Source organism: Petromyzon marinus, chromosome 6 (genome assembly GCF_048934315.1).
Source record: "Petromyzon marinus isolate PM22_M1 ecotype Great Lakes invasive population chromosome 6, UKy_Petmar_22M1.pri1.0, whole genome shotgun sequence".
Taxonomy (NCBI): Eukaryota; Metazoa; Chordata; class Hyperoartia; order Petromyzontiformes; family Petromyzontidae; genus Petromyzon; species Petromyzon marinus.
In genome coordinates, this window is record NC_133672.1 from 12,784,833 (window position 1) to 12,799,269 (window position 14,437).

General features: G+C 39.3%; 1 protein-coding gene across 4 annotated transcripts in view; it reads left to right on the top strand.

The window, feature by feature from the left end:
• The window catches only part of LOC116939469 (uncharacterized), a 78,165-nt gene that overhangs the window by 22,739 nt on the left and 40,989 nt on the right, over positions 1–14,437 (top strand). For 3 of the 4 annotated variants that reach the window (XM_032947864.2, XM_032947868.2, XM_032947867.2), the window contains exons 2-3: positions 8,350–8,418; positions 8,998–9,650. In XM_032947864.2, the coding sequence (XP_032803755.1) occupies positions 9,084–9,650 (567 nt within the window). In that variant the 5' untranslated portion in view covers positions 8,350–8,418; positions 8,998–9,083. The other variant, XM_076065069.1, reaches the window with a different exon arrangement.

Genomic DNA, 14,437 nt, shown 5'->3' on the forward strand with positions numbered 1-14,437 from the left:
AGTCTGATGTATCCAGACTCTCATCTCAAGATAGGTTCTCAAGTGCATGATAAGAAGTGTATGATAAGAAGGACATACTGCCTATGCATGAATCACTGCAGTTATAACATCACAACATTCATAATTGCAATGTTACTTTCGAATTTGTATTTTTAAGAAATTATCTGCAGAATATTTAGTGTTTGTAGTAGAGCACTGGCTGTTTTGAAATAAGCAGGTGCAACCAGACGTACATTTCCAACTGGATAATGCATTTCATCCCACTTTCTGGTTAAATAAGCAAAAGTGAAACAACTAGACTTGATTTAGGGTGAGTAAAATGTGTAATATGCTTGTCAATACAACACGACGTGGCCCTGGTTAAACAATGCTAGCAATAGACTGATAATAACGGTGTTCAAAACTATGGGAATAAGCCGCAATCATGTAAATGAACATTATGTTTAGATGTCAAAATGAATATGGACTCTTGTTGCCGAGTTTCAAGATGTGTTGTTCATGTTTCATATGTGCATTATCTGTACTGTATTCCTATATTATTCTCATTTTAAGTACTACTGTGAGGCTCAAGGCCAAGACAGTATCGCTAATTTTGTCAAGAATGCATGGCAACAGTATAGCTTTAGCATTACATTGATGTGTTAAAACGAGGCAGTTGTGTTAATATTGTGTAAGGACATTTAAGTCAGTAGGCATTTAATGAGAGAGGGTAATTGTCTGTGTAGCAAGCATCACTAGTGTGCACATAATAACACGGGAACTTTTTGCCAATATCAAAAAAGAGATTAAAAGTAAGAATAGGTTTTACCTATTTTACCTTGGTGTAGGCCAATCAGTTTTAAGGACAATGCGTATATTGTCAGAGCATGTTTGTTTGCACGTTTTGCCACAAGTATGAGTGGTTAATGCAGGCTTGATGCCTTGCAAAAAGATATATCTTGGTGTTTGAACATCTTAACACCTGTTTTTTTGCCAGAAAGGGTAAAACCTATTGTTATTTTTCATCTCTTTTATATATTAGCACATTAATAATGCCCTTTACCCAGGGAAAGCACACTTGAGTCTCAAGACTCGTTTAGTTAGGAGGGTCCTTCATTAAGATGGTTGGCAAAGTCCGTTCATGAGTATTTGGAATGTGGAGGATAAAATAGCAGTACACTCCCGTGGACAAGAGGTTACAACTTAGAGCTCCCAGACGTACATCTGTTACGGTGCCCAAAGAAATCTCAGAAATTTTAAGTTGTTTGTCTTTACAGACGTTGCTTCAACGATGAGCACAATAATTTAAACCTGTATGCCAATTTGAAAACTCGAGAATTCACTTTCGTTCCCCATATTTTGAAAATGTCATGCAGCATGTGCAAGTGCATCTCCAAAGCCAACATTTGTGATGAAACGCTGTGAGCAGAAGTTTGCTTGAACATTTTTTCCCAATAAATGTTCACAAGATGGCAAACTCTTTAAGTTGTCCGAGTGACCACATTCAGTTAAATAATGCACAGATATTTTCAGTAACCCCCGTGAAATATAAAAAAAGGGAAGCAAGATCTATCTGCCAATTGACAGTGAATGTGCACTGCCTCTATATTGTTGCCAGTGTTTCCTCTGCACCCTGCAGACTCAATATAGCACCATGCTTTATGCCGCGCCTCTAAGTGTTGCTGTGGCTACACTTGCAGACAACAATGTTCAAACAGTCCGAGTCTGTTTGCTTGTGCCGTGGGTAAGCGTCTCAGAGAGCACTCGAGTTGCTGCAAGCCCCATCCATCCATGTGTGTGTGTGCTGCTTGTTTGGCAGAAAGTAACTGCTCTCAAAGGATAACCTGTGCTATGTAAATTGTTGGAGTAAATTTGAAATTGCTGTGCCTTCTAATTCCTGCATTGACTGCTGCTTATTGCAGGAAGAAAACATTGACGTGTTCACGGTGCTATTGAACGGGCAGCTGTACTTGTTTTTCAATGAGGGCTTTTTTTAATGCTTTTGGTGAAAGGCATAGGAGCTGAATGGGAAGTTTACTTAGCGTTCAAGCATGTTGTTTATACACACACGTGTTTTGAACAAGCGGTGTTTAGACAAATGCTTTGATTGTTATCATTTATATATATCTAAACAAAAAGAAAAGGGAAATAAATACACTTTTTTTCAATCCATATAGGCACAATGACCATTCGTGAGTCAGACAGCGAATGAGTAACACAAATAGGACAAGCGAATCTATTGGAATCGTGACTGCTGTGAGAATTTAAGCAGCAGATCGGTCATCATATTTCTCTGTTTCGGTTCCTTCTTGAAGTAGATCACCAGGATGGCCGGTAGGTTGGCTTGACTCCTGATATTGGCTTGTTCACACTTTTGTCGATCACCCCTGCCTGATGAAGGTTGGCTGCCCCTCATCCTCGTGTTACAAAGACGTTTGGCAATTCATTCCACCCGTGAGCTTCAGAAGTGTGAAAGACAACTGGCCGTGGTCAAAATTGCTTTTCTACTCTTAACGTGTTCCAACAAAACATGTCGGTGTAAGCCCTAAGAGTGTTTCACTGAGAGTCATAAAACCTTCTAACTGCTGGCACGGACTAAGGATAATAACACATAAAGTCTTCACAATAACAGCACTGACATACAGATCATTTGTAAGACCCTGGTCATAAAAAGCTTAAAGTACATGTTTGGTAAAATGGAAAAGGCTCATAGTGGCTGTAGGAATGTTTTCATTTCCATTGGCCAACATACAAATGTTGTATTTTGCTTTCTCAGGGGAGATTAAATTTATCCAATTTTAGCTACAAATAAATGTTAAATCAATCTTACCTGGTAAAATCATGAAACTGACAATGCAGCTGTTGAATTAATCATTGGTTTTCAGACTGCTACTTCATCACAAACCAGGTTACTACCTCCGTGTTAGTCCCAAAACACACAGGTGGCAATTTTCAAGACGATTAAGTATGTTAAGTATTTTTTTTTCACTTACCAGCTGCAACTGTCTGATGACTTAAAATATTTTCAGACACATTGGGAATATGCAGTAAACGTATGGAAATGTAATTCCTAAACAAAATACTGGATGAAAATCATGTGTAGACTTGCATTTTTTTTCATTCTGTTGACATCTATGTTTTAATGAATCCATATAATAAAACAATTATGGCATTACTTTGGCTGTTTGCCATTCTAACCTGTTTGGTGAGTTATCCGTCCATTGTGAACGCTGTGACATTTTTATCAGGGCATGATGTATACTGACTTGTATCCTGGCTTTTCAGAACCAAATGGTGTGTCTTTTCACACCTGTTCATTCTCTTGCCCACCTTCAAAGAATTCAAGGTCCAGAGGTAGTGTCAAGGGTGAATAGTTCAGTCAGCAAACGTTTGGGTTTGTGCCATTGGAATTAAACGTGGTGTTGGAAACGCTCACAGAAATTCTGGAAAGGGTTGTTGCCAGGCAGATTGGAGGTGGTGCGACTGAGCGTGGGCAGTTCGGGAAACACTCGCCACAAACTGGTTTTGGTGACCACTATAAAATCGAATAAGTTAACATTTCACAAATGTGGTTTTCCACCAATTGCAATGTACACGTTGAGTGTTGGTTATACACACAGGGTATACATATAATACTGTACAGTGCATCCGATTAATGACAACTGATTAAATCACTTTGAATATGCCAAATCCCATGAGATATTGGAAGCTAAGCAAGATTAAGCATGGATCGTGCTTGGATAGGTGACTACCATGCGCAAAAGACAGGTGGTGTAGGAAGTAGAGGGCAAGGCATCTACTTATTCTGTACTTTACCCACCTTCACCAGCCCCCCATTGGCCATCGTGGTGAAGTATGGTCAATTAACCCTCGTGACCTGGACAGCATGAGTAGGCCCTCATCCATCAGCGGTTTGACAAAAAAACGGTGTGTATATGCGCTTGATGAATGATTGCAAGCGAATAAAGGAAGTATACTTTTACAAAAAATGGTAGTGCTTGCGCCAGGTCCACCACCTGTCGGTACACCACCAGCCACTCTTGGCTTGCACACTCAGGGCAAGCTTGAGATCAAAGAGAGGTGATGCGTCTGTGTGTGCTTGGCTCACTGCAGCCGCCCCGGGGCACTAGCTGATTCAACGTGAATGGACCTGAAGAGGAAATAACCGGAGAATAGACTTAGTTTTTTTTTTACTTTTTGAACAGATTGCACAATTACACAATACCCTCCTCTTTTATGGGTCGTAAGTTAATTTTACTGTATTGAGCTTTCATGACCTGTTACGCTTTAAAGTGACTTCATCTTACTCCATGTGGCATCCTTTTTCTCGATCATGCGAGGCAAGACAGCATAAATTATGGCAGTTGTACAAAGGGGCTATTCAGTTTCGTCTGCAATGTCAAACAGGGATTTGTTCCACCAGACCATTGTTGTGTCATGGACTAGGTCTGGCCAAGGGGTTTAATGCACGCCTGTCATAATATAACTTAAATGTCATTCCTTCCGTGTTTTCAATGTTAGTTTAATAATACTGTATGACCATAGTCCATCCATTCCTTAGCAATTCTATTCACGTTCATGGGAAGATTTTTTTTAGCTGCGTGATAAATGCTGCCTAAGTCATGTGTTGGACACTTTGTTGTAAATTGTCAAATTGTTTATTTTTGTTCATGTATACGTCTGACGAGCATTAGGTTCCTGTAACGGCACAATTGATCATTTCCAAATTTTCATTACGATTCTTTATTTTAAGACCATAACAAAATAATTGAATGCCTGTATAACCTGATAAAATAAGCATTTCCCTTCTCTTTAATGTTTTCATTGGATTTTTTTTTGTTTTTTACTTGGGTAACTGTGGATTGTATTACCTTTCTTTAAACTTAAGAGCATTTGGTTAACGTTTGTATGCAGTGTATGTTAATGCCTGGTTCTAAACAAAGTCAATACTTACATCTTTGCACAATTTCTGTGATTCTGTGGCAATATAGTAATTTCGAATACGTCTCAACATTCTTGTTCGGATTCGGGTAAAGTAACATCAACTTAATATACGGTATTTTAATGTTATATTTACAAAACAATATTAGACAATGTGGATGTTTTCAGTCATGAATCTTAGTCCCTAGGAATGTAAACGGTTTCTTATTCTTCTTATTCTAAATGGCTTGTCGACAATGGGGCTAAAGCTTCTCAGCTACAGCATTCTGCACACTGTGGATACAATGTCCTGGCAAGTATCAGTAACAGAGGAGAGTTGAGAGGTGAAGTAATGTGCCTCACCAATAAGTCCTCTGGTTTGAGGCACACTGAAGAATTGTTACGTTGAGACTTTGATTCCTGTTCAGCCATAGGGTTTTAGCATAGACTCCAGTTTTATGAACAGTGTTTCCAAGTGGCATTTGGTCATTTATTGTGAGCAGAGTCCCCACGTTATTTGGTGGTGTGAACGCATCACTGACATGTGCGGACATTATGTACAGTATCTGTGATAAGAGGGCATTGCATGTTAGGGGCTTTTAGTGAAGGGACCATAGGTATAGTTTGTGATGACCACAGCTGCCAGTGTCTTGTAGAAAACAGTGTTTATTATGCGACAAGGGGATTTGGTTCGTGGAATTTGTTACTTTTTTGGAAAGAAAAAAAGTAGCACGGATGGACTGAATTGTTTTACGCTTGTCCGTCTGCCAGATAAAAAAACAACGCAGAAATGTTTTTGAACCTCTCGTGAACGTGGCTTTTTTTCCCACAAACATATGACGTTATCAGATTTGAAACTTAAAACGAACAAAATCTTTCTAAAAACTGGAAATAATTACAGGATTTGATGAAAACAGCCAAATGCCTTTCGTTGTACTTTATTCATTTTTTTTATAAATGTATAATTCTTTAGAAATTTATTTCTTTTCTGGCTTGTCACGTAAGATGCCTTTAACTGGTTTAATTTGATGTTTGTAATACAGTACTGTTGAACACGTTTTCTCTTTTCAAAAGTGATTTTATTGTAAAAGTGATGTATGAATGAATTGCCACGGTTCATTGTTGACATTTTACCTGGTCTAAGTTGAATCAGGCGTCGTTATCAGAAACGGTTCTCAATAATTTTACCATTGGGTGTGGGAACTCCAATGAAGCTATCCGATTAGGGCATGTGGCATTGCGTCTTTCGCTGACTTTGGCCAAACCTGAGAACGGAAACTTTGTTTTTCCTAACCATTGTGAGGTCGAGGTCTATAAAGTATGTTTCAGTGCCAATGTACTAATTAACGTATTTAATATATAGAGCGGTGAAATAAATAATTGTGCCAATCGGCAGGTGGTGGGGTAAAGTGTGGGTACGCCTACCTCCTCCTCCAAGATGACAGGCCAGTATTGAAGAGCGGGCAAAAAACACCCTCTAGATTTGGCTCTGGGGCTCCCTCTCAGAGCCCCTTCCTCCGACAGTGATGTTAAGGAGTAATTGCTTGCGCTGCACACTATACCTTCTCACCTATGATGCAGTATTAAAGTGTGAACATTGTATCCTAATATAAATTTCACACTAGCACTTTTGCTGCTGCTGCTTCCATACCAAAAAGAAAATATATCCTCTTTTTTCAGACTCACTGCACATTCCTCCCTTTTTCAGTGAGCGTGTTTCCGTTTGACAGAAAATGCCGACATGGCAAGCACAGGAGACATTTTAACGGGTTTTAAAATAAACTGCTTCGAATGTTTTTTGCGAGTTGCATGGTGCATACATTTCGCTTCACGGGCTGGCTTTTAAGCACGCACAGTCGCATGACGAAAAGCAAATATCCCAATGAACAGATTTCAGAGACAAAATTAACCAAATGAAAGTACTTCTAGATTTGAAGCTTTCGTGACTGCAAGGATTCATACTCTTTGGATTTTTCGGTAAAGTCACGTAGGAAAAAAAATAAAATTAAAATACATGAAAACAACTAAATTAAATCACGACGTTTCTTAGGCAACACAAGCTTCCTTCATCAGTTGTGCCTTTTTTAATTGAGTTGTTTTCATTTATTTTCATTTTATTTTTTTAACCTACGTGACTTTACCGAAAAAAACTAAAAGAAAATGAAAGCACGTTGATTATGCAGACGTTTCAATAAATCGTCAATAATATACGGTCATATAATTAGAACAATTTTGAGGGGGTAATTAAACTGAAGTTTCCATTTAATTACTGTATCTGAATATAATTAGGAGTGGATATGATTGCTTATATGTAATACAACATTTTCGTAAGAAAGCAATTTATAGAAATATGCTTTAATAGTTGCCATGTAGTGACAGAGTCAAACTGTTTGCCGTATGTAGTAGCTCGTTTCAAATAATATTAAGTACTAATATTACCTTATATTTCCATAAAATAATTAACATTGGTGATAGGCACGATTGTGGAGGCCCTTCCAACAACAGTGGCATGAGCAACAAATTACTCATGCCACTGTAAAGAAATTGCCTTGTGATGCAGCGATATCTGTAACCTATACTGATGTGGATTGTTCTTATCTGGAAAATTTCGATGGGCATTGTTGAATAGAGTGTATATGCCTGCCTTGTATTCCCTTAAATGTGTGGCCTTCTGTCGGAGCAGACCTGCAATGTAGACATAGAGTTGTTCCCTAGTACGTAGTTTGGCTTTGCTAATTGGGTGACAAAAAAGTGGCCGGATATTGTACGAACGTTGTAAAGGTTTTGAAATGCTCATTAATTTCGACAATGTAATACAGATGGTAATAAAGTTGCTGTAAGTGGTTGGTGCGATTATATAAAGTAAAACATTCTAATTGGGTTTGAAAATGAATTAATAAACAAATTAATGACAAACATTGTACAAATGTATGCGAAGAGGACATGTAGTCAGGTGTCAGTGTGCCCTTGTGTTTTATGAATCTAAAGCGCTAGAGTGGGAGCGATACGAGCCAAGGTTTCTCGGTTTGCGTATTGAACGCGAAGTGTACTGGCACGGTTTCAGCACTTGTGCGATATTTCACAGAAAATCCATAACTCTTGTTTGCATTACCATCGCTAAACACTGATGCATACAGCATTGTTATGTTGGGACCTCTTTATCTTTTTCTAAGGATTGTTTATATAATTATTTTATTCTTTTTCTCATGTCAGACACTGTAAACATAACATGACTGAAAATCCTGCTTATATTGCCAAATAGTTTAATCCAGTAATAAAGAATGTTTTTTTTTTAGGTTTAAGATTCTGTGTCATGTTGAATATGCAAGTATAAGCAATATGTGAAGAGTTGTATTGATTTTTTTAAATATATATGAACACTTCGATATTCATGTTCAACTTCTTGTAACTTTTAACTAAATCTTTGTTGTTTTCTTGTTTTGTTTTCAGAATAGGCACAAAGACGGTCATTGTGATGTTGCTGCTGCATTGATGCCACCTGGGGAAGGTGAAGACAAGGTATAGATAAGTTTGTAAGGCCCTCTGATGGTCATTTGGAATATATTGAAATGTTATTTTCTTGTATATACTGAAAAAATACGTAAAAATTACACTTTATGTTTATTTTTTACATTAAGTCAGAGTTTGTAAAACAAATCTGTTCCCCAACACAGTGCAAATTCCATCTGTAGCAATCATCAGGTTCTTCAAATGTGTAATTCAGTTTATTTACTATTTTTAATTTACCAGGTAAGGCTCACTGAGCTAAAGAGCTCTTTTTCAGAGGCGGCCTGGCCACAAATGATAGCTCAACGAAGTGGATTGTCATTTGGAAATGTATAGTAGCCAAATACTCTAAATGTAATAACTACATTTGCATTTGGATGAAGACTGGAGACAGTTGGAAAGGCAGACTGTGGGGTGGGTGGGAGCCATATGAAATGGAATTTGGGAAGCTTGACCTAAAATAATTACATATGACTGTAAAATAACGAAGTTGATAACCATTTCTACAGGATATATTTCATGCTGTATGTGCCATAAAATACAGTGTATTATAAATAAATAATATTGTGCCTCGGTTTTTTTTTCCCGTAGGAAAACTTGCCCATGACAAGTGCTGAGCTACGCCAACGTCGACAGCCAGCCTTGCTTACAAGCTGTGCTTGGGGCTTCCGCCTGACATGATGGATTCATCCGAGTGCGAGCGGCCCGTCAGTCTGAGCTCCACCACATCGTCGTCGTCGTCATCGCGTGACAGCCACTGCTCGTTCGGAAGCAACATGACTCTGGCCTCTTCTCTCTCCACCTCCCAGAATGCCGACACGGGCTCCACGACATCTTCATCGTCATCATCGTCCCGAGACAGCCGATCCATGTTTGGGAGCAGCGTGACGCTGGCATCCTCTTTGTCCGCTTCGCAGAACGTCGACTCTGGGTGTTCGTGCAGCGACAAGGACAGTGACACGGTCAAGCTGGATCAGGTTTCTCCAAACTCCGATGCCTCTGAGCAGAATCGACAACCCAGTGGTGGGGTTGATGAGCATGCAGATAAGTGGAATGTTAACTTGAGCAGGAGCAATTCTCGGCGGCAGAAGGACTTTGCGACCATCTGCTCAGAATCGAGCGAGTCCCCAGTTGCGACCGACGCGATGGTCTCTGACCCGAAGCTGTCGTATGTGGACCGCGTCGTGCTGGAGGTTTTACAGACGGAGCAGATGTACGTGAAGGACCTCAGGAGCATTGTAGAGGTAAGGGGGTTAAATTCTCATATTTAAAACCAATTTATCAAAATTGGGAAAGTTTATTTTCTTCCTTAAATGTATTGTTTAAAAAAATCAGAAAAACTCTCCCAAGGAAATTGACATCGTAATTCACAATACAAAATATATTTGTCAAGTGTATAAATTGCTAAGAACATTGCTTTCCATTTCTTTTTATCAAACATTTAGCTTCAGTGAAACACTCTTCCTCTAGTGTCCATCTAAACAGTAAGGCTATCTCTTTGTTTCCATAACATATTTTATTAGGTGGTCATATCTCACTAAGTACGCTGTCAAATTAACTAGCGGTGCAGACGGCCCTTTTTTGTTGTGCCAGTCACTGGGATCTAACAGCTCAATGGAGCACACTCTGGATTAAGAGCTTTATAGTAAAGGTGAGGACGAGGTCAGATTGGAGACGGGAGGTTTGAGACATATGTGTGCACACAGACTATTGCACACTAAAGCTCCCAGCTGGCTCCATTGTGATCTTGCTCGGAATGGAATGATTTACACGAGAGCAGTTTGAGGCAGAGGGCACTGAAGGATTAGGGGTCATGCTGAGAAGTGGCATATTTCAGCCATTACTGACTGAATTCTGTCTTGCCACAATATGAAGCTTTGGGCTTGCTTTGAAAAATTATATTTCCAGGAGATTGATGGAATTTCTATTACGAAGCTAAAATATTTTACTTAAATGTTTTAAATTTTACTTAAATATTTATAAACTGAAGTTCTCATATATATGTATATATATTTAAAAATGCTTAGTCTTAATATAATGAGAAAATATTTTCTGAAAATCATGGGCCTTTATCATACAATGTATAAATGTTAGAAAAATAATACTGTCATTTAAAAGACCAAAAAGATCAACATGATCATAACATCTTATGAACGTTATAGTTCCTGGACATTTTTTTTACTTGAATGCATAAAATATTTTTTTTGAATGTTTTTACCAAGCTTTCTGCTGTCCAGTATGAAACTCTTCCAACATATATTTTTGAGATAAAAAAAACTAAACTGATAACCCATCAAATGCAGGTGTGCTTTGTGATATTAATTCCTAGCCTTCTTGAAAAAACAGCTGTCATCACAGAGTGTGAGAAGATGTGGAAACATTACGGCAATAGTGGAGGTTTCTCCCATCACTCCGCGCTCTGGTCACGGAATGCGCACTGTGTGCGTGTGCGCAAGCGGTTTCTGATTACGCCTCCCCCCGCCCCTCAAAACAGGCTCGGCGTGACCTTGAGCTTTGTGTGCTGCTGTCTTTTAGCTTTAAAGAGAATTGTTTTGGATTTCCATTTCTAGGGCATGCGCTTTTGACATTTAAAAAAAAAGTGTGATACATTATAGCCATGGCCATTATGTTTCGGGCAGTTGATCTGCATAGCATCGATAACGCTTTGTTATCCAACTTTTAGTAAGATATGAGGCTGTTTTAGCAATAGATGACACTGAGAGGTGTACTGTCATACATCCTGGATATTCTAGGTAGCTTCATCTCAACCGATGTGTGCGGCAGGTGTTCGAATATTAATTTGAGTAGTGTTTACATCTTATACCTACCAATCGCGAGATTTGTCCTTTAAAAGCACAGGTATTCGCATATATTAAAGTATTTTTTTAAACCCTAACTAGTTCAAAGGTGACATGGATTTTGCTAAATGTGTCCATAGAGATGATTATTTGGCTGCTCAATGTGCACAATGTATAAATTGGTAACAGGTGTGTGTTGCATTCAGATTTGAAGAATTGGTCCGGAGTCAGTGAAAATGACTTTTGGTGCCCAGGGCATTTTGTCTTGGCAGAAATTATTCCAGCAGGATACGGATGATGACACGTTTTCTCATCACGAACTTCAGCCAATAAATCACCATGACAACCCTTGACCAATGAACTCATCTCTCACCCCTTGGAAGAGATGACCCATAAGTGCTTAATATGTACTCTCCTACAGAGTTATCTGCATTGCAGGCTGGGTCGCAAACCCCATAGCCACAACATATCCCGAAATAAACTAATGGCAACGGCCTATTTATTCATTCGATATTTTATACAAGGCTGAAAAAAGTCAAAGATAGCAGTGGCCAGGTAACTAAGAGAGCCAATACTGTGTCGGGCAGCACTACACAAATTCTGGGTTCGAATCTAGCAGCTAGCAGTGATTAAAGTATAACAAGTCGATGGTCTCAAATCAGGAATAAAAAATTGTACAAAAAATCCCCTGGGTATTAAATGTAATGTCACTTAATTCAGGATATTCTATCTCTTAGAAAAATAAATGTTGGATTTATTGACATTTGATGAACAACCTTTGCACAGTATGTAAAAATGTGTCTCCTGAGTATGCATAAATAGGTTAGTTTAATGGACTACAGATGTAGTTCTGTGACATCATCTTCTGGGGACATTCTCTGGCAAAGGTTGTAACATTGCTTCCTACTTATATCGCAAGAAGAAACGGGAAAATTAAAACACTATCATTGTGACTATAATGTTGCATAACAGTACCTGATTAATTGCTGGTAAAATCTAGTTGCCTATCGTGTTATTAGAATGAGCAAGGGACAAAATTAGATCATGAAGAAAAATATAATAATTGCAGCAACTTTTTTGACACATGAACACCTATTTGAGAATTTATGTCAGTGTATATTAGTATAACCTTGCGAAGTAAACTGAAGTTAAGGCATGAGAGCATTCAGATGTAGCTGAGCCAATACTCCAATTTGGCAACAAGCTTCGGTAGATCAAGTATGGCTGTTGAAAAACGAATGTTACTCTTGAGCACTCAATGGGCACAGGGATGACATTGCTCTTCCTGTTCCTTGAGGCTTGCAGCCATGCATTTCATAATCTGCTTTATCGCTTGACAAAGACTATTGTATACCTCTGGTGTCCTAGGCGGCACACTGTGCTCAGGTTTCCTGCCTGAAGTGATTTCACACAAAGGACACTTTCCCCAATTCAAAAATGACTTTGACCATGGCCTTGTCAAACAACTTTCCCCTTTCCCAAATATATTTACGTAATCTTTGCTGACATTTCTTTACACATTTTGGAGGAATGTATTATTTAAAAGAATCCATATATCATTCATGTAAAAATACATTTTGTGAAAAATGAAATCCACGATAAAACGATTTTTAATAAAATATAAAAAGGTATTATTTCACAAATGAAAATCCACTGGCTCACAGGATTTTCGCCAGGCCATACAACATAGCAGAAATACCAAGTTAATACCAATATTGCGTCTGGGTGATGCTGTTGTTTGGATTATATAGGATTTTTTTCTTTGGAAGCCTTGGAAGGAATGCCTTCAATAAAGGTCACACATCGTTTGCATTTCTTCAGCAACCTCAGTCAAAACATCCCCAGCAAAAACTGCATTCAATTGCGCAAACACAAGCCACGTGTCTAAATTGTACTCGTTCAGATCTCCTTACATTGACCAACCTCTGCATGGCATGCCAGAATGTAAAGGTGTCATTAAAGCAGTTTAACAACCTTGAGACTGTGACCAAATAGATGTGGCTTCCTCCAGAGCCCTGTCATATTATTTATTTATAATAAACATTTCACAGACTAACCCACACAATCTAATTGAATGAATGTGTTACTATTGAGGTTACCAAACATCCCAGTTTGGCAAGGATAAGTCCCAGTTTTCGAAAGGCTGTCTCAATATCCCGAAGCTTTTGGTTGACAAAGGTGTGGGAAGGGCTTATGAGCAGTAGGGCAGGGCCAAGGAAGAGTGGGAGAGACCACTCACTGTGTGGAAGGGATGTGTCATTGCATAGGTGCGGCTACGCGGGGAGCGATAGTGTAGTGGTTAGCGCGCTGCGCTCCGAGCCCGGCCGATCCGAGTTCGATTTCCCGCTCACGGCCAACAACCAGTGACGATTATCTGAACCGGTCCTGGGCCTCAAATGAATACCTGGTACGGCGTGTAAACATTGCCACTGGGAAGACAAAGGCGGCCGGGTGTGGTGCTGGCCACCCACTCCCTCGTGTGCCGTGCGAACCTCTTCATAGGTAACTCGCAAACAGCACTTGCCGCAACAGGTCTGTTCAGGCTCGACGGGGGTGAGGGGGGCTATTGTTTTTGTTTGGCTGTGTGAAGCTGGGCGAGGCTGACAGTGAGGGGGGCGGAGAGGCTTCCAACTCACCATGTGTCACAGTTGAGCCTCCCGAGAAAAATGGTGGGGTTAATTATGATTGGAATATTGCGACAAATATAGATTCATTCACCCATAATACAGGTTTTTCTGGGTTAGATCGCATAAATACGTGTCGTTAAACAAATCACCACTCGACACAGCCACTTGGTAAGGTTTGTCACGTAAACAGAACAAGCCAATTCGTTTCTACTACAGCACACCGGTGTGTTGGAGAGCAACGCCACAACATTTACAATCTGAGTACGACGTTTCGCCAGTAATTACAACTAGCTTCATCAGGCGAGAGCCAGATTCATTCACATACAGTATTGAATTTACTTGCGATTATTTAATTGGTTTGATGTGTTGTTTCTTTGAACGTTGATAATCTAATCTATTGACATGTATGGTGATTTCTGGGAAATGCCATGTAGACATCAATATGGTCAGTGTGATGGCTAACCATTAAGTAAACCATATATGCTGGCGTGACATAAACAATTGAGCCCATAACAGAAAAACTTGCAGGAAAACCTCTCTAGGACTAGTTGGGAGGGGAGGCATTTCAGTTATGGATACTTGTCTGACACACAGCAAATATTTGAA